This window comes from Raphanus sativus, chromosome 5 (assembly GCF_000801105.2).
Source record: "Raphanus sativus cultivar WK10039 chromosome 5, ASM80110v3, whole genome shotgun sequence".
Taxonomy (NCBI): domain Eukaryota; kingdom Viridiplantae; phylum Streptophyta; class Magnoliopsida; order Brassicales; family Brassicaceae; genus Raphanus; species Raphanus sativus.
Window position 1 is genome coordinate 254,269 of NC_079515.1, and position 19,982 is coordinate 274,250.

Genomic DNA, 19,982 nt, shown 5'->3' on the forward strand with positions numbered 1-19,982 from the left:
ATTTTAATTCCACTAATCTAGGCAGTGAATTAAATTTTAGAAACTAAATATTAAAAAATTAGTATGACTCGTGTATACCATGAAAGATAGTTTAGAATACATTATTCAAATATAGAATGTGGTTTGAAATTTTTAAACTAAAGTGAAGAGTATAAACTTCAGTAAATAGGGCATTTACCGAAACTCATTATTTTAGATGGGGTTAACCCACGGATTTTGAAAAAATTTCAAAAATATAAAAATCTTGTTTTAGTGAATATTTTGATCGAGAACTGACATAAGATGATGGTCAAAGAGGTTTAGAACATTTATTGTTTCCGTTTCTCTTGATAATGAAGATTTTATAATGGTAATTCCACTTATCAAGACTGTATATGAAATTTTAGTAAATGAAATATTAAAATTTTAGAATGATTCCTATATACCATGAAAGAGAGTTTAGAATACATTAATTCAAATGTCGAATGTGGTTTGAAATTTTTAAACAAAAGTGAATAGTATAAACTTCAGTATATAGAGCATTTACCGAAAACTTAATATTTTTTGAAGGGGTTAACCCACGAATTTGGAAAAAAATTGAAAAATATGAAAACCTGGTATTAGTGAATAGTTTCATCTGAACTGACATACGATGATGGTCAAAGAGTTTAGAACCTCTGTTTTCTTCGTTTCTCTAGATAATGAAGATTTTATAATGCTATTTCCACTAATCTAGGCAGTAAATTTAATTTTATTAAACTAAATATTAAAAAATTAGAATGATTCCTATATACCATGAAAGATAGTTTAGAATACATTAATTCAAATATAGAATGTGGTTTGAAATTTTTAAACTAAAGTTAGGAGTATAAACTTCAGTATATAGAGCATTTACCGAAAATCATTATTTTAGAAGGGTTAACCCACGGAATTTGGAAAATTTTCAAAAAATATGAAAATCTTGTTTTAGTGTATAGTTTCATCGAGCACTAACATAAGATGATGTGAAAGAGTTTAAAACCTCCGTTGTCTCCGTTTCTCTGAATAATGAAGATTTTATAATTTTAATTCTACTAATCTAGGCAGTGAATTAAATTTTAGAAAACTAAATATTAAAAAATTAGTATGACTCGTGTATACCATGAAAGATAATTTAGAATACATTAATTCAAATGAATGTGGTTTGAAATTTTTAAACTAAAGTGAAGAGTATAAACTTCAGTAAATAGGGCATTTACCGAAAACTCATTATTTTAGATGGGGTTAACCCACGGATTTTGAAAAAATTTCAAAAATATAAAAATCTTGTTTTAGTGAATATTTTGATCAAGAACTGACATAAGATGATGGTCAAAGAGGTTTTATTGTTTCCGTTTCTCTTGATAATGAAGATTTTATAATAGTAATTCCACTTATCAAGACTGTATATGAAATTTTAGTAAATGAAATATTAAAATTTTAGAATGATTCCTATATACCATGAAAAAGAGTTTAGAATACATTAATTCAAATGTCGAATATGGTTTAAAATTTTTAAACAAAAGTGAATAGTATAAACTTCAGTATATAGAGCATTTACCGAAAACTTAATATTTTTGAAGGGGTTAACCCACGAATTTTGAAAAAATTGAAAAATATGAAAACCTGGTTTTAGTGAATAGTTTCATCTGAACTGACATACGATGATGGTCAAAGAGGTTTAGAATATTTGGTGTCTCCGTTTCTGATGATAATGAATATTTTATAATGGTAATTCCACTTATCAAGGCAGTATATGCAATTTTAATAAACAGAAAATTAAAATTTTAGAATGATTCCTATATACCATGAAAGAGAGTTTTTTTGTCATCTGATGGATTTATATTAATCTTGAAAATGGGAGTACACAATTAAAAGAGAGTTTAGAATACATTAATTCAAATGAATGTGGTTTGAAATTTTTAAACAAAAGTGAAGAGTATAAACTTCAGTATATAGAGCATTTACCGAAAACTCATTATTTTAGAAGTGGTTAACCCACGGATTTTGGAAAAAATTCAAAAATATGAAAATCTGGTTTTAGTGTATAGTTTCATCGAGAACTGACATAAGATGATGGTCAAAGAGGTTTAGAATATTTGTTGTCACCGTTTCTCTAGATAATGAAGATTTTATAATGGTAATTCCACTAATATAGGCAGTATATGAAATTTTAGTAAACTAAATATTAAAAAATTCGAATGATTCATATATACCGTGAAAGATATTTTAGAATCCATTAATTCAAATAAAATTTTAAACAACACTAATGAGTATAATCTTAAAAATATAGAGTATTTAACTAAAAACTCAATATTTCGTAGGGCTTAACACACATATCTTGAGAAAAAAACAAAAATATGACAACATTGTTTTAATGCACATTTGCATCATAAACTAACATAGTATAATGGTCAAGGAGGTTTGGAACCTTTGTTGTCTCTCTTTCTCTCAAGAATAAAAATTTTTAGTGGTAAGTCCAATGATTTAGGCATCATACAAAGTTTTACCAACTTAATTGTTAAAAAATTAGAACGATGCCCCTGTACCATGACAAATAGTTTAGGAAAAATTTATCATACATTAATAAAAATGTATAAAATGATTAGAAAAATTTAAACAACAATAGTGAGTATAAGCTTAAAAATATAGAGCATTTAACCTAAAACTCAATATTTTCGTAGGGGTTAACCCAGATATTTTGAGAAAAAAATAAAAATATGACAATATTGTTTTAATGCATATTTGCATCATAAACTAACATATTATATGTTCAAGGAGGTTTGGTACCTTTGTTGTTTCCGTTTCTCTAAAGAATGGAGATTTCATAGTGGTTAATCCACTAATTTATGCAGTATATTAAGTTTTATTTAAAAAGTTGTTAAGAAATTAAAACGATGACCATGTACCCTGAAATATATTTTATGATATATTAATACAAATTTATAATGCATTTAGAAAATTTTAAACAACTTTACTAAGTATATAGAGAAATTAAAGAAAATTTTATATTTTCGTAAGGGTTAACCCACAAATTTTGAAAAAAATAAATAAATATGAAAATCTTGTTTAAATGCATAGATGCATCATGTATTGACATAAGATGATGGTCAAAGATGTTTGGAACCTTTTTTGTCTCCGTTTCTCTCAAGATTAAAAACTTATAGTGGTAAGTCCAATGATTTAGGCAGCATACGAAGTTTTACCAATCTAGTTATTAAAAATTAGAACGAAGCCCATGTACCATGATAGATAGTTTATCATACATTAATAAAATGTATAAATTGATTAGAAAATTTTAAACAGCACTAGTGAGTATAAACTTAAAAATATAGAGCATTTAACATAAAATTCAATATTTTCGTAGGGGTTAACCCACATATTTTGAGGAAAAAATCAAAAATATGACAATATTGTTTTAATGTATATTTGCATCATAAAATAACATAGTATAATGGTCAATAAGGTTGGAACCTTTGTTGTTTCTGTTACTCTAAGGAATAAAGATTTCATAATGGTTAATCCACTAATTTAAGCAGTATATTAAATTTTGATTAAAGATTGTTAAGAAATTAAAATGATGACCATGGTCACAGAGTTTGGAACCTTTGTTGTCTTCGTTTCTCTCAAGAATAAAGATTTCATACTAGTAAGTCCAATTATTTAGACAGCATATGAAGTTTTACAAACTTAATTGTTAAAAAATTAGAAAGATGCTCATGTACCATGAAAGAGAGTTTATCATACATTAATAAAAAAAATATGACCATTAGATTGATTTTTTTTTTCCTATAAAAAGAATGATGTCATCAAGTAAAACATTTTGGTTTGCTATTATATATATATATATACTTTTAAGTGACTAAACCTCAAAAAGTGTAGGTTAAAAAGTAAGTAATTTTTTTGTTGTTTTATAATTAGATAATTTTTAGATTGAACTAGTAAACATGTACTAAACCGACATTTATATTTCGAGTCTGCACTTATATTCGAACACTAACTTATGAATACAGCTTGCCGGTGTTTTTCTTCAAAATTTTGATTAGATATGTATATAAAGGGAACTAATTTTTACAGATGTTTATCTTTTTAGATTAACCTTCATGTAATTCACTAATTCACAGAATAAGTTTTAAAAACTCATATTTGTGAAACAGAAACGAGAACGAAAACCTAATTTTATAGAGGTAGAAAATAAAATCACTTATGAAGAGTCAAGAGTCAATAGTAAACAAATCGAGAGCAGAAAATCTAATCCCTTTTCGAAACTTTACAATCGATGTTGCCTATCTGGTTTATATAAAATCTTTAAAATAATTAAAATGAGCTGTAATATGTTAGCTTTTCAACAAAGATGATACATTTAAAAAAATCAACATTTTTATTTTTCACTTTACAATCGATAAAGATTATATTATTGCAAAATGTTAAAGTCATTTAATAAACATACATTAATATATAAAAACACATTTTGTACATACACTCGGATTATCATCTAGTATACTATTACTCTATTGTTTGTCAATATCTGCAAGACAAAAAGGAAACAAAAATTGATAACAAAATTAGATATAAAGAAACTCATTAAACTTGGGATGATGAAGATTTGTCATGTTCCGAGACGTAACGAGACTTTTAAGAAAAAAGTGTGTCGGATAGTGAACTTTCAGTTTTAGATTCGAAACAAAAATTTGGAAAACAAGAACTTTGGACACTCATGTCTCAAATGTATCATAAACTTCCTTATAAACATTGTTCTCAAAAAAAAAACATTGTTATCATATGGTAAAAGAAACTTAAAATATTAGCTAGCTAAGATCTAAATTTTTATATATATATAACTCTTAACAACATATTTGAAAAGCGTAGTATAATCAAAGGAGAAGTTTAGTACCGAGTGAAGGAGGAACGATGATGACGTGCATTGTTGCGTTATTTGGAGGGAGGTGCAACTGAAGAGGACAAAGCTTCTCATCATTCAAAGGGTTTCTAGAGCAAACAATAAGATCTTGGATCCCTGTTTCTTCCTCTAGTTTCTTCTTTAATTCTGTCAGCTCGCTTCCGTGGAATATCAATGATTTTTCTCCTATGTCGTCGTTATTCATGTTCCCACAATCATCTCTGATCTCGTAATATATCAGTCTGCCTTCGGATTTTGGTGGTAAGCTCACAGTAAATGACTCACCTGACTGGTCAAGTGTTATATAACATTTAACAAAAAAAAATAACAAGTAATCATATTTTAAAATGATCACTGCTACTAGAGTTGGTTATCTATGTATAGTACCTCGATCCGCGAAAATGTGGAAGAACTATGGGTAGAATCATCTTCATCATTGACAACTCGAATTTGGAGAACATCAACACTCCACAAGACCCAATCTTGTGTGACTGTACGGCTAGGGATATCGTGTGTGATAGAGTTTCTCCAAGGCGGCAAACCTTTGTTAGCTCTTAGATATTGGCCATACCGACTCTTGAACCGTACGTGTTTGCCATCATCCGATATTGGTTCCCACTCGGCGGACGAGTCCAGCTTTGCCGGTAAGGTTTGTAGTACCTTGTTTTACAAGTTATTATGAATCACGCAATGATACCTAATAATATGATTTAAAGGATAAAATTTTCAAGTGCTTTGTTTTGCATTATAGCAAGCAAAACATTAACATTAACATCTTTGCATTCAATTTGTGTTTTGCATTTTCAAACTTAAGGTGGTTTATAGGCGTGCCTTGTAATTCAAGATATCTTTTTTTTTTAAACCCTAATTTAATTTGAGGTAGGTAACTTATTGGGGGCAACAAGACAATACCTTTTTACCGGTAGCTCCGAGGAGGAAATGAATATTAGAGGCGGTTAGGTATTTTCCGTAGCAGCTTTGAAGACGAATGACATTAGAGTCAGGAACAATTTCAACGGTCCATCGGGTGTTTTTAGTTGTGCCGCGACGGTTTTGATGAACGGATTCTTGATCTTCGTCCGCTGTTAAGTATTTTCCGTTGTGGCTATAGAGCCGCACAATCGCTGCCTTTCGAAATACCTCCATCCCCGAATCGATTTTACAAAAATAAAAGATAATCTTAAACTTCGGTCAATAGGATGAATTCTTCCCTCTAGTGGACAAAATGGGATCTAAACAGAAAAATTGGTTGATGTTTCGCCACGTTGGCTATAGCATAAAAAACCCTCAAATGTCACTTACTAGCAGTTTAAACTTTAAAGTTTTTTCACTAACATTTTTAACATTCAAAGTGACTTTTGTATCATAAAAAACCTCCAAATCAAAAAATTGACCTGTTCAGCAGGTAATTTTTCAAAAATAATTATTTAATTAATAAAATAAACAAAATAAATAAATAAATCTAAATAATAAATAAAAATCTAAACCTTAATAAAATTCACAAAAATGAAAATATAATAAAAATTGAATAAATATTTTAAAAATTAAATAATTTTATAAAATTTTAACAAAATAAAAATAACAAAAATTGTAATAACAAATAAGATTAAATTTAAATAAAGAAGAACTAAATAAAAAGTTCAATTTTAAAAAAAAATAGAAAATTCAAAATTGATTTTTTTTAATTATAATATTTTTTAAAAAAAATATATCATATCATCGTGGATAATAACAATTTCAAATATATCAATAATGACAATGATGGTTTCTGACTTTTATTTAATTTATGAGTTTTTATTAAATTTTACGATTTTTGTTTAATTTTTGATTATTTAACAAATTAAATAATATTTAAATAATATTATTTAATAAGTAAAATAAACAAAAAAAAAAAAACCAGAAAATTAAACAAAAATCGTAAAATTTAATAAAAACTCATAAATTAAATAAAATTAAAAAAATTTAGAAAAAAATCAGAAAATTAATTAATATTTAGAAAATTAAAGTTCAAAAATAAATGAGATCAAATTAAAAAACATAAAAATAAAAAAATTCATATATTTTTAAAAAAATGAAAATTCAAAAGTTTTGAAAAATATATTTTTGTCATTTTTAACGATGATGTTGGAAACTATCATTGGAGATATGGTAATTATCACCATTATTAATGCTTATGAGAAACCATCATTGTCACTAGTGAATTTTGAATTTTCTATTTTCCATTTTTAAAAAAATTTGTAAACTTTTTATTTAGTTCTTCTCTATTTAAAATTTAATTTAATTTATTATTACTTTTTAGTTATTTTATTTTATTAATACTTTAGAAAATAATTTTAAAAATATTTATTTAATTTTCTAAAATTTTATTTTTTTTTAATTTTTTCATTTTTGTAAATTTTATTAAAAGTTTCGATTTTTATTTATTTTTTTGGACTTTTTATTTATTTATTTTTTTTATTTTATTAATTAAATAATTATTTTTGAAAAATTACCTGCTGAAATTTGAAAGTTTTTTATGATACAAATATCACTTTGAAGGTTAAAAGTGTTAGTGAAAAAATTTCAGGGTTTAAAGTGCTAGTAAGTGACACTTTGAGGGTTTTTTATGCGATTTTCCCCACCATTTTTTGTCTGATATATTTGATAATGTTTTGGTAAAACGAAGCTTAGACAGAGGTATTATTACATCTTTCCGCATCTTACTGTCCTAACACAAAAGCCCTCTTCGAGCGTTAATTCCTTAACTAATGTTTTGCTTGATATTGTCCCTTCGTAAGATTTCTTATTAAAAGTAGAAATTAGGAATTATGGTTAACTGGAATATAATTTATCTATTTTGTTCACAAATTTATAATTTACGGCGAGAAACTTATTTTAAAACATGGATTACCGATCTTTTAAACCATGGATTATCAGGGCACGACTCAATATAATTTGTATTTCGGACTTGAATTTATCGTTAAGTTCTTTGGTGCTGCAATAATCATTTTTTTAACTATTACCACTTGGTTATTCTCCAGAATCTTAGGTAATAATTCACCGTTTGAAATCGCTCTATGAATCTTCGATGCAAAACACAATCGTCTTCTGCTCAGAAGATATGAAATTCATTCTCACTGATTCGTTAAGAATCTCTGAAGTCTGACATGTGAATTTTTCATAAAATCATCACCGCAGAAACAAACATCACAAGAAGATAATCGAACATTGAATAAATTTGACTAGGAAAAGATAAGAGATCAGAGTTTGGTTAAGAAAGTTTTCGGTCACGGTTAATCTGAAACACGGACCAATTTGTTGCTCATCATATCTCTTTTTTCTTTTATCAAATCAAAAAAACCACAACAAAGATCGAAAACGAATAAAATCAAAATTGAAAACCTACTCAATTTGAAAAAAGTTTGATCATCAGAGACTTAAATACTAAGAATCATGAAATTCATATTGTTGCAGTATTAACTCATCATTTGATCTATTTTAAAAAAAAAAATATTGTATACCTAAAAAGAGAGAATACAAACCAACTATCGACTTGAGAGCTAAACACATTGTAGACAGAAAAAGAGAAAAGAACGGAGAACACTAAACTGAGTTGTTATAAGTTGATGAAACAGAGGAGATATGGTTCGTATTTAAAGGTCTCCTGCGACGGCGACTTTCGTTATAAGGAGGAAACCCTAGCATTACCGGTCCTATATGGACTTTCATTAGGCCAAACTCTATTAAGCATGCATGTAAAAAGGAACCTACCCAACTTTTAATCAAAACGGGTTTTAGTAAAGGCCTATTAAAGGTTATAACTGTTATTTAGGAGGCTTAGCAAAGGCCCACTAACAATCAAGAGGCAAGTGTTTTCACTGCTTCGTAAACAATCTTTTGGGGGTAGCAGCCATCTGATATCTTTATCCGCCACCGCCACTAATCTCACCGCATCAGAAAACATCCTCGCCACTTAATATGACGCCGTAGGTGTAGACGCTAATGAGATGTTTGTATTGTTAACTAAGAATAACTGAGTATGTATTCATTAGAATTAGATGTGTGCGTAGTGCACTTGACTTTTTATTCTTTTTTGGCTTGCTAGAAGCAAGAAGAGTTGTGCAGAGCCTTCTTGACTAAGTAGTCTACTGCCTCATTGTAAATGCGGGAAATGTAAATCATTTGATAGTGTACTTGATTGTCTTATATATATATGACTTACAGAGATGTGTGAAGAAAGTTTGTGACTAAAATAATTGATTTGTGTATCAATTATTCGATATTATCAAGGATGGTGTGTATATGTTACTATGTAACTTCTTCCAGTACTACTAAATTATTAATGAAATAAAAATGAGAATATAGAAAAGGAAGGTTTGATTCATTTTAACTTTAGATATATTATTTATCATTGGTAGAAACAGAAAACACTGGAAAGGTGAACCATCCAGGGGCATAACTAATTAACATTAAGACAAATGTTTCTGAACATCTTAATAGGGTAAGCTTTGCCAGGAAAGAGAAGCAAGTAGCAAGTATCAGAGTTTACTGAAAAGACTGCTCTGCAACAATCTCTTGTTAGCCTTCTGGTATCATTGCCCGATGCTGCTTTCAACGCATCGAAACATCCTGGTATGCTATTTATATTTTCTAACGGACAATAATTACCAGCTTCTGATTGTAGGAAAACCAATGCCAAGATTAGGGCTAAGACCATAAACATCGCGTTGGTTTGCTTTAGTTTCATTTTAAAAAAGAGATTCTTCGAAAAGCAAAAAAAACAAAAAGTTGTTTGAAAGGGTTGGATTGTGTGTGGAGTTGTGATCTTCGTCTCGGTGAATAAATAGGAAAAAATCGTTTGTATTGGAGTGTTGTGCCGGGTGAAGAAAGTTTGACTTTTTTGGAAAGTTTTATGTACTTTTGTTTGACCAAATATTATAATATATTATCCCATCTTTGAAGAAATAAAAATCATCCAAAATAAGAAATCAAAAAAGTAGATAATATCATATCTGTTGACAAAAAAAAAAGATAATATCGTATCTCCATTTTTATTCAAAACAAAACCACTAATTCTTTTTTTCTATATCATTCATATATAATATAATGCCTATCAAGGAAAGAGTATCAATCATAACTCATGTGATTTACTCAATCACAATAATCACTCCATCGTAATTATATGATTTTCTCATATATTATTTGATTCATATCTATACTATTATTTGGGATTTTATATCCTTAATGAATAAAATATATAAATTAACTCCAAAATAAAAACAAATTTAAATGATTTTAATTAAATAAATGATTAAAGTTAATAATAAAAAAAGAAGAATTATCTGAAACCTAATATATATTTAAAAATACAAATAATATATACACATATATATTGTGTTGTTAACTGAAATTGTCTTTTAATAATAAATTTTAAACTAAAAAAGCAGAAAACAAATAACCAAAGATTAATCAATAAAAATTATTAATTTTATATAACTGGAAAAAACATTTAGTTTATACTACTATTTTCAAAGTGATTTTCTTTCTCTCATGTTAAAAATTAGAGCATTTAAAAGTTTAAATTATCTTTTAATAATAAATTTGAAACTAAAAGAAACAGAAAATACATAACTAAAGAAAAATGAAAAAATATTATCAATTTTATGTAACTGAAAAAGAACATTTAGGGGGGTGTATTCAACTGAGAGTTTCAGGTGATTTGTATTAAAATGACAAATCCACTGTTATGCAAACATGAATTTTAAAAACTCATTTAAAATTCACTATTATTGAACTTGACATTTCGTAAAGTACTCTGAAATCCACTGTTATTGAAAATATTTTAAGTTGTGGGATTTTAAAGTTTTGAGATGATTTAGGGTGTTTGGGTGGAGTTTCTTAGTTAAAAAAATAAAACTCAAATCCCATTGTTTTAGGTGATATTCTAGAGTAGTTTAACAAAATCACCTAAATCTCTGCAACTTATTAAAATCATCTAAACTCCATTAAAAATCAAATCACATCAAATGATAAATTGAATACATCCCCCTTAGTTTATGCTACTATTTTTAAAGCGGTTTTCTTTCTTTCACATTAAAAGTTAGAGCGTTGAAAATCTGCATTATCCTTACTACATAATTAGATATATTTGTTAAAATAGAATTACTCACAATTAAAATTGAATTTCATTAATCTGATTCTCATCATTATCTACAAAATTATATATTATGTGATCCAAAAATATTTTACATCAAAGTATTTTAAAAATAAATATAAATCCATGTATTACAGTTTATGAATATATGAATAATTTCAATTTTTTACATAAAAAGATATTTTATTAAAATAAACTTTATTGTATATAAAATTAATATTTAATTATTATTAAATATATCAAAGGCATGAAAATAATTTACTTTGTTAAAAGTTAGAGTGGTTAATATCATTTATACTTTTAATGAATAAAATATATAAATTAACTTCAAACTAAAAACGAATTTAATGATTTTAATTAAATAAATGAAGAAACCTAATATATATTTTAAAAATAAAATATATATTAGAAGAAGAAGAAGAAGAATTATCTGAAACCTAATATATATACATGTACATATATATATATATATATATATATATATTGTGTTATTATCTGAAATTATCCATTAATAATAAATTTAAAACTAAAAAACAGAAAACACATAACTAAAGATTAATCAAAAAAGATTATCAATTTTTTATAACTGAAAAGAGAGCATTTAGTTTATACTACTATTTTCAAAGTGATTTTCTTTCTCTCACTTTAAAAATTAGAGCATTTAAAATCTTCATTATCTTTAATACATAATTAAATAGATTTGTTAATATAGAATTACTCACAAATTAAATGAATTTAATTAATTTGTTTTCATCATTATCTACAAAATTATATATTATGTGATCCAAAAATATTTTACATCAAAATATTTTAAAATAAATACAAATCTATGTATATAGTTTTATGAATATATGAATATTTTCAATTTTTTACATAATAGATGATATTTTATTAAAATAAACTTTATTGTATATAAAATTAATATTTAATTAATTATTAAATATATAAAAGGCCATGAAAATAATTTTTTCGTTAAAAGTTAGAGTGGTTAATATCGTTTATACTCTTAATGAATAAATATATAAATAAATTAACTCCAAAATAAATAAAAATTTAAATGATTTTAATTAAATAAATGATTAAAATAATAATAATAATAATAATAATAATAATAAGAAAAAGAAGAAGAATTATCTGAAACCTAATATATATTTAAAAATAAAATAAAATATAATATATATACATATATATTGTGTTGTTATCTGAAATTATCTTTTAATAATAAATTTGAAACTAAAAGAAACAGAAAAACACATAACTAATGATTAATCAAGAAAAATTATCCATTTTATATAACTGAAAAGAGAGCATTTATTTTATACTACTATTTTCAAAGCGATTTTTTCTCTCACGTAAAAAATTAGAGCGTTTAAAATCTCATTATCCTTAATACATAATTAGATTAGATTTGTTAATATAGAATTACTCACAAATTAAAACGAATTACATTAATTTGATTCTTATCATTATCTACAAAAATTATATATTATGTGATCCATTTTGATCAAAAAAAATATATATATTATGTGATCCAAAAAAATTTACATCAAAATATTTTAAAAATAAATATAAATCCATGTATACAATTTTATGAATATATGAATATTTTCAATTTTTAACATAATAAAAGATATTTTATTAAAATAAACTTTATTGTATATAAAATTAATATTTAATTAGTTATTAAATATATCAAAGGCATGAAAATAATTTATTTTAATGGTTTTCGAATTAATAATATATTTATTTAGTAATTTGTAAAATTATTAAGCCCGCAACTGCGGGCAAAACAACTAGTAGCTATACTATATAAAACTATGTAAGTCACAGTATAGCAATGTTACCATTCATATATTTCTCACAAGTTAATAATGCCTACAGTCTACTATATAATGTTAATCGTCTAGGAAACTGGAGGTTCACTTTTGTGTGTTGGTATACGTCTTTCGATCTTCGGTGATGGAATCAATACACTCGCGTTTTACGTATTTGTTTGGGAAGAAACTTAAATTGAACAAATATTTGCTACTAAAATGTAAAACTCTGTGATGGTGAGCATCAAGAAACGTTGCGTATACTGCTCCTCTATGCAATTCTCTACTGTTAGCAATCTAACGCATCCAAACATCTGTATAGGTCAAGAAAGTTTTGACCTATGAAACAATTGAATATTAGGTGACTCACAGTCATATGTACTATCATTAGACGATCCTTTGCATAGTTTTTACTTGTGACAGAAGGCCAAAGAAAAACTTACACATACATATTAGATGTTAAGAAACAAAAAAAAAATGCTTTGTAGAACCTGAAAAAATCTAATGATGCCAAACCAAAGATAGGAATAAACACTTATAGTAAGTTCAGGAGAGTACGAATTCGAATCCAGATGGATGAAAGGAGCTAGTCCACTAGACAAAGTCACTGGGACAAAAAGATTACATGGATTTTTTTGTTGGGTGCAACTGTTATTAACAAATAACAACAATACTTTGATTCTTGATTAAGGAAGCCTAGAAAACTATGATGTTTTGTGAGTTTATGTGCTCTCATCATGTACCCAGTGAAAACAATCTACCTTTCGGGGGAGCGTAATGTTTTATTTGCGATCAAGCTCGGCAAACCATTTGTTCCATGACCCCGTGTAATGCCCAAGAAGACCTGTCACATCTGTTTTAACCACAACAATTTTTATCAAATGAAATCAAGAATGCAGAATTATTAACATGCTTCACTAACAGTGGTTGTTACCTTGATTGGAATACTGAGGTTTGTAGGTAGAAGAAAGGGCCTCGAGATCTTGTAACCTTCCGTTATAAATGGTTCCAACATTGTTGTTCTTCTTCTTCTTAGATGCAGCTGTTGGTGAGAAGGGGCCAAACATATAGCAGCTCTTTGCAGCTGGTTTTGTTTCCTCGTCATGTTTCTTATATCCGGTTTGTAGTACGTAGTTTGATGAACAATCTGTTTTGTTTCTCTTTGTACTCAAGTTGGTGATCTCAGTTCCAAATACCCGCTTCTTGGATTCATCGGTGGAATTAAACAAGGTTGATCCTTTTTCGATTAAGCTTTTGGACCCCAACCACTTATAAGCTGGTTTCCTAGTCCCTGGTATATGAGTCTGTGGGCAAAGCAACAAAAGAAAGAGAAAGAAAGAAAGATGAAAGACTGGAATAAGTAATTGGAGGGTTAAATGAGCAAAAACTCTTTACCTTCTCGATTAACTCCATGGAGGAAAGCACATTTGCAATGTCGTAAAGCCGTCTAACTTTAGCTGTTAGATCATTTTCAGATATTGGGGGTTGGTTTATGGTAGTGTGATAATCAGAGAAGAGAAAAGATGTAAAGCAGGAAGTAGAGAGTTTACTTTTCATTTGCACTGAATCTTGAGAGTCGTTCAGCAAGGCTTTGGCAGCAGTATCCAGTGTGATGATCTCATCCTAAAGTGAAAGCAGGAGACAGGGTGTGTGAGTAGTTTTATAAGAGAGAGGTGTGTATTAGTGAAATAAATGGAACTCACATGAGAGCAAAGAAACATCTTAACAAAGTTCTGGGAGAGTAGCCAGAGAGATCTCTCCTTCTTGTGGTCTGATAAGAAGATAATAAAGTGCTTTGGAGTTAGCTCTTAACACAAACTCTATCCTCGGAGATTGTATCAAATGCTAATGGTGATTAGCAATAACAAGACATGTGGTTTTTATCTGCTAGAAAGAAGATGTATAAGAAAAGGAAGATGTACCCATTGTAGAGAGCGAGGAGGATTTGTGTTGATCATGAGGTGGTAAACTAAGGGAATCATCACTTTCATCACTACCATCATGTGAAACCTATGAAAGATCAAAATGAATTTTGAACAACAGAATCACCTCTTGTCAATGATCAACAGAATCAACTCCTATAGGATGAACTGAAAACCAAAAATCAACATTAGATACCTTGTGGGAGTTGCTGCAGATAGTTGAGAGACCAAAACCCTCTCTCAAACCTTCTTCCTGTAAACAAAGTTATAAAAAGAAAAAGCATTCTCTTAAAAAATCAGATACTGAGGGCAAACAGCAATTGAGTAGCGCTATTTGAAGAAGAAGAATTAATTAGACCTTGAGTTGAAGAAGGGAGCGAGGAATGTGAACAAAACCATTCCAAGAGTAAAGACTCTTCCCTTTTCTAGCCACAACCTGAGTCAGTGTCAGACATAGGGAATCAGCTCCTCAGACAGACAGAGTGAAATGAGCTAATTTCTTTTTTTTAATTAGAGAAGAAAGAGAGTGAGAATGTTACCCCAATGCTCTCCAGTATATTGACCACATCATATATACGCCGACGTTCCACTCCTGCCACCATTTGTTCTTCAGTTTTCTTTTTGGAATCTTAATGAAAAAAAAAGGCTATATTTAGCAGAGAATTTCTGAATCTCATTACCTAATTTGGCAGCGGCCTCATCGATCCCAAACAAATCAACATCGTCTCTGTTATATAGCCTCATGAAACTGTGGATTGTACACACACACATTAGACAATTTTAAAGTTACACAGAAACCCCAAATCTGGACTGGTGGAAAAGTATCGAGAGAGAGAGATGTAAAACAGTACTTGGAGACGAGAACGCCTAGAGATTTCTCCTTGCGGCTATACGATTGGAGAGCGAGGGATTCCACATCCTGAGAAGACACAATCCATGACATTTTCTCCATCTCTCTTTCGTTCTCCTCAGAGCTTTCCCTTTGTTCGTCGTCGCGACTTTTTTAACACAAAGCAGGCAGGCGGGGGGAAATTGAGATTTCGAAATTATGTAAACGAGCGCTTCTCCGCTGCCTTTTGCCTTCTGTTTTCTTTTTCATTGACCAAAACACCCCTCCTCCCTCCTAAGACTTTCTAGAAACACATCATTTCAAAAGAGTAACTACCTGAATTACATTATTGTAAAATGCCTGCATTGCACCCATTCACCGCCAGCGCCAAAACCTAACAAAAAAAAGTCTTGTAAATCAAAATTAATTTCAATTCTGTAACCTTATGGCTTATGAGATATTTTCATTTCTGACAAACAAAAAGTATAAAAAACAGACTAGTTTTTGCAATCTTTGGTTTCTGATTAATAAATACATAACATATATGGTCTTTTTTCTAAGAAACATCAAATGATTAAACAAGTGCCTACAGAAAATGAAAAAAAAAGTATAGAGAAACCAACCACACACATTTGATACTACAACAAGGACAATCGAACAAACAGCAACAACAACAGTATCTATGGCTCAACGACAGTGACTTGCTCCCACTCCCCATCCACAGCCTCTTTCCACAACGTTACGTTATTGTTCCCATCCGAAACAGCCAGCAGATTACCAGTCAACGACCAGGTCACCCTCCACACGGGCGTCTTGAAATCTTTCAAAACCTTTCCTTCCCACTGCTCTCCTTCTTTCCCTACCGTCCATATGATCACACTCCCATCTTCCGACCCGCTTGCTATCGTCGACTTCGGCAGTCCCAGGTTAGGTGCCCATGCCACGTCCCTCACCCAATCCTTGTGCTTGTGAAGCGCCGGGAAACAGTCCATCTTCCACGACCCGTTGGCGAATTTCCACACCTTCACCGTACTATCACACCCTCCCGACGCTAATTTATAAACCGGTTCGTGCATACCGGAGCTAACGAGCGCACCTGGCTCCGTCGCTGGTGCCCATGACACTGAGGTGACTCCAACCGGATGCGCTTGGTCTATCCTCGTTGTGTCCCAACCGCCATCTGCTCTCGCTGAGAAAACAGAAATGTTTCCATCGGATGCTCCGCAAGCCAAGGAGAGTCCGAGCTCGTGAGGAGCCCAAGCGATGGAGTTGACTGATACTTTGTGGTCGTTGAAGACGTGAGCCTGCGTCCATTCGTTTTGGTTGTTTCCTTCTTTCCATATTATGATCTGCCCATCGTAAGAGCACGAAGCCAGTAGCGAATCGAACTTTGGGTGGGCCCAAGCGACTTGCCAGACGGGACCTCGGTGGCCGGTTAAGGTAGCTAGCTGCTGCGATCCGCCGCTGTTGCTTACTCCGGTTATCTTGACGGTGCAGTCTGATGAGGCAGTAGCTACACGCTTTCCATAGTAATCCATGACGACATCATGGACAATGTCGCTGTGACCAGTCTCGATCTTCTGTGGAGGCATAGTTTCCTGTTAAGAAAACAGTATATGTTGGAGCAAGAACAGAATGGGCCTTTTAAGTTTCAATTAGAAGCAACAGTATGCAATTAGAGAACACACAAGCACGAGTCAGTTGATTCGTCCCAGAAACCAATACAAGCAAAGCTTAGATCCTCGCCACTCCAATCAGATGTTACAAACACACACCAAATAATTCAATTAATTATCACAGCCGAGACATGCGAGTAAGCACACGGATGGGAAAAACAAAAACCATGTTTCATCAAAAGAGTCATAGACAGAACAGTAAAGATGAATAGATCTATGGTCGGAGATCAATCAAATGAGAGTATAAGCTCCCAAAAAGAGTATTAGAGTCCAATTAAATTGACACAAAAGATAATTCGATATTGTAAAATCCATTCATGAGCCAAACTGGATCTAATATAAATCTTAAGCGAATCCTAAAAGGAAAATTATCGGAAGATCAAACTGAACAGAAGCATCAGAGAAAACCTTAACAGAAATAAACCTTGTAAACGAGGAACTTTTCTTCTTGTCCAAAACTCAGATCTGCTCAAGGAAACGAGCGAGAAACGAAGAAACGGAAGGTAAATCGAACAAGGGAGCTAGCTAGCTAGCTTCTGCCTGTCTCCCTTATTACCGATTTTACCCCTTGCTTTCCGAAATGACAATACTACCACCGTTTCTTACTCGATTTTTGGGAGCTGCTCTCTTCGCCATCTTTCCTTTATCTCATGACCTCACAACGACACCGTTTTCCATAACACTGTTGGGATTGGGCGTCAGTGTTGGGCCTTCAATCCTACAAAGCCTATCTTATTAGTTACTAGTAGTTTATCTTGCCATGCATGCAATAATTAAGAAAACAAAAAATATCCAAAGGGAACAGTTTATTAAAGCAAATTATATACTCCATTCTGTCTCACTTTAATTGGTGTACTTTAATTAATATTTAGAGGAAAACTTTTTGTTTCAGAATATTTGATGTTCTCATTATCTTACGTAAAATTTAATATTATTTGAATGTTGTGACCAATTACAAAATACTAATTTTTTTTATTGATTGAATTAATTTCATTTAATAATAGTTTTATGTAATCAAAATAAATTGTATAAAAATTTGTATTTTTTTAATCCATGTGCAAAAATCTTAAAATCCACTTAAAGTGATACAGAAGGAGTATATGTTTGTATATATGTAATCACATCTTTAATTTTAAAATTATTCATAAACTATATACTATGATCAAATTACGAGGACCAGATCGCATTAGGAGGAGACGAATTGGTGAAACTTGGGGGAGTCTTTCTTTTACGAAGCCTGTGTTTTAGGCCTTGCTTCTGCTCGTTTATGATGTTTTTCGTAGTGTGTCTGTGTTCTCTGTCTCAGGAACTTTGTCCCTTTTTGCAGTTTTTACACATTTTGAGAGTTAAAAATAACTATATATATACTATGATCAAATTCTAATTACTATATATTCATTTAAATGTGACATAGTGTGCAGTATGGTCCAGACTTGATCCCCGAAGATTTCCGATCTCATTAATCGACTGAAACTGATATTATACCCAATTCGAGTTTATATAACTAGATATATAGAAGAACCTAACATATGCGAATGTCGACATTAATGCATTTTAGACATATATATAAGTCCAAATTATATGGTTAATAACTAAGAAAGTTGGGTTTACACTATGGTCTTTTCGTGTATTCTTATATAACTTTATCTTGAGACAGGCGTTGTATATAATTAATATAGCAGAAAACGTCTGACGAAACCAATCATTAACATATATGATAATACTAGTATAATCAAGCGTCCATATATATATGATATGGTCAAAAAAAAGAAAACAAAAAGTATAACGTTTTAACAAAGTATTTGTCTTGGTCATATTTAAATACTTACTTGGAGACTATAATGTTGTGTAGACAGGCACCATAAGAGTTCTATATTATCTTAAAATGTTAGTGAATAACACAAGCATTAAACTATGCATTTGTATATGCCAGTTGTAGTTAATTTTGTAGCACCAAACCAAGACAAACTTATAACTGTTATATCACATTAATATATAGAAATACAAATTTGTAAGTGCTTATGCAGGTGTAATCACCTTATATCTTGTGAAAGAAACAGGTGCTCGTTAAGTGCGAGTTAATGTAGAATGTAGATAAGGATTAGGAACGCGCGCAGAGATTACGTTATTATTTTTAATCAGCAACTTCTTGAGGTTTAGTTATTTTTATTATTATTTGTTTGCAACTGGTTTTTGATCGCTTTCTGACTGTAGCTATGAATATTTGCTTTTATTCTGTCGTCATTAGCAACTCCGCTAATGAAGTAAAGCTTCAATACATGAAATGATGTTTTCTCATGTAGATACAGTGCTATATGCTCCCTCTTCTTCCTGTAGTCCAAAATGACATCCATCTCACTAAACCACCATTGGTGGGGTATAGGCTACACCATATAGTGCGATTCATATTTTTGTATTCATCAGTGGCTTGCATTTTGATACACAGACAAAAATGAAAGAAAAGAGTGATTATTGTTATTTCATTTACATGTAATCATGTATGCTCAAGAAAATATTTACTTTGACTGTGCAAAAGCGTTTTTATATTGAACAGTATGGTTTTGTATGAGGAGCAAAACTGAAATGCATTTTTTAATTTGTAGTGTATTTTAATGTTTCGAAATATGTATGCAGTTTTGACTTTTTTATTTTTCTAAAATCACTTTTGAAGTAAGTATAAACAAATACATGAATGGTGAAAGCATAGCTGT

At 29.9% G+C, this 19,982-nt stretch overlaps 3 protein-coding genes and 2 non-coding genes across 7 annotated transcripts; all 5 read right to left on the bottom strand.

The window, feature by feature from the left end:
- Window positions 1-4,871: 4,871 nt before the first annotated feature.
- Window positions 4,872-6,067, bottom strand: LOC108857866 (uncharacterized). Its single transcript, XM_018631880.2, has 3 exons — window positions 5,810-6,067; window positions 5,285-5,557; window positions 4,872-5,186 (listed from the first exon to the last, which is right to left on the bottom strand). Exons 1-3 carry the CDS (start codon window positions 6,041-6,043, stop codon window positions 4,872-4,874), a joined length of 822 nt encoding a protein of 273 aa, XP_018487382.1. The 5' UTR covers window positions 6,044-6,067.
- A 1,914-nt stretch (window positions 6,068-7,981) lies between these two features.
- LOC130495338 (small nucleolar RNA R64/Z200 family) lies at window positions 7,982-8,077 on the bottom strand. Its single transcript, XR_008934610.1, has one exon. It is a non-coding gene; the product is annotated as a small nucleolar RNA R64/Z200 family (small nucleolar RNA).
- Window positions 8,078-8,300: 223 nt separating this feature from the next.
- On the bottom strand, window positions 8,301-8,370 carry LOC130495334 (small nucleolar RNA Z199). The gene has a single exon (XR_008934606.1). It is a non-coding gene; the product is annotated as a small nucleolar RNA Z199 (small nucleolar RNA).
- A 4,851-nt stretch (window positions 8,371-13,221) lies between these two features.
- On the bottom strand, window positions 13,222-15,962 carry LOC108859466 (E2F transcription factor-like E2FF). Its single transcript, XM_018633371.2, has 11 exons — window positions 15,618-15,962; window positions 15,447-15,514; window positions 15,306-15,358; window positions 15,125-15,202; window positions 14,963-15,019; window positions 14,767-14,854; window positions 14,548-14,615; window positions 14,395-14,467; window positions 14,240-14,301; window positions 13,779-14,148; window positions 13,222-13,697 (listed from the first exon to the last, which is right to left on the bottom strand). Exons 1-11 carry the CDS (start codon window positions 15,716-15,718, stop codon window positions 13,627-13,629), a joined length of 1,089 nt encoding a protein of 362 aa, XP_018488873.1. The 5' UTR covers window positions 15,719-15,962; the 3' UTR covers window positions 13,222-13,626.
- A 134-nt stretch (window positions 15,963-16,096) lies between these two features.
- On the bottom strand, window positions 16,097-17,885 carry LOC108805239 (protein transport protein SEC13 homolog A). Of its 3 annotated transcripts, none has more exons than XM_018577232.2 (2): window positions 17,680-17,885; window positions 16,097-17,193 (listed from the first exon to the last, which is right to left on the bottom strand). In XM_018577232.2, exon 2 carries the CDS (start codon window positions 17,185-17,187, stop codon window positions 16,276-16,278), a length of 912 nt encoding a protein of 303 aa, XP_018432734.1. In that variant the 5' UTR covers window positions 17,188-17,193; window positions 17,680-17,885; the 3' UTR covers window positions 16,097-16,275. The 3 variants fall into 3 exon arrangements, with proteins under 3 accessions (XP_018432734.1, XP_018432732.1, XP_018432735.1); XM_018577230.2 differs by having other exon boundaries at window positions 17,696-17,884; XM_018577233.2 differs by lacking the exon at window positions 17,680-17,885 and adding an exon at window positions 17,284-17,656.
- Between the last annotated feature and the right edge of the window lie 2,097 nt (window positions 17,886-19,982).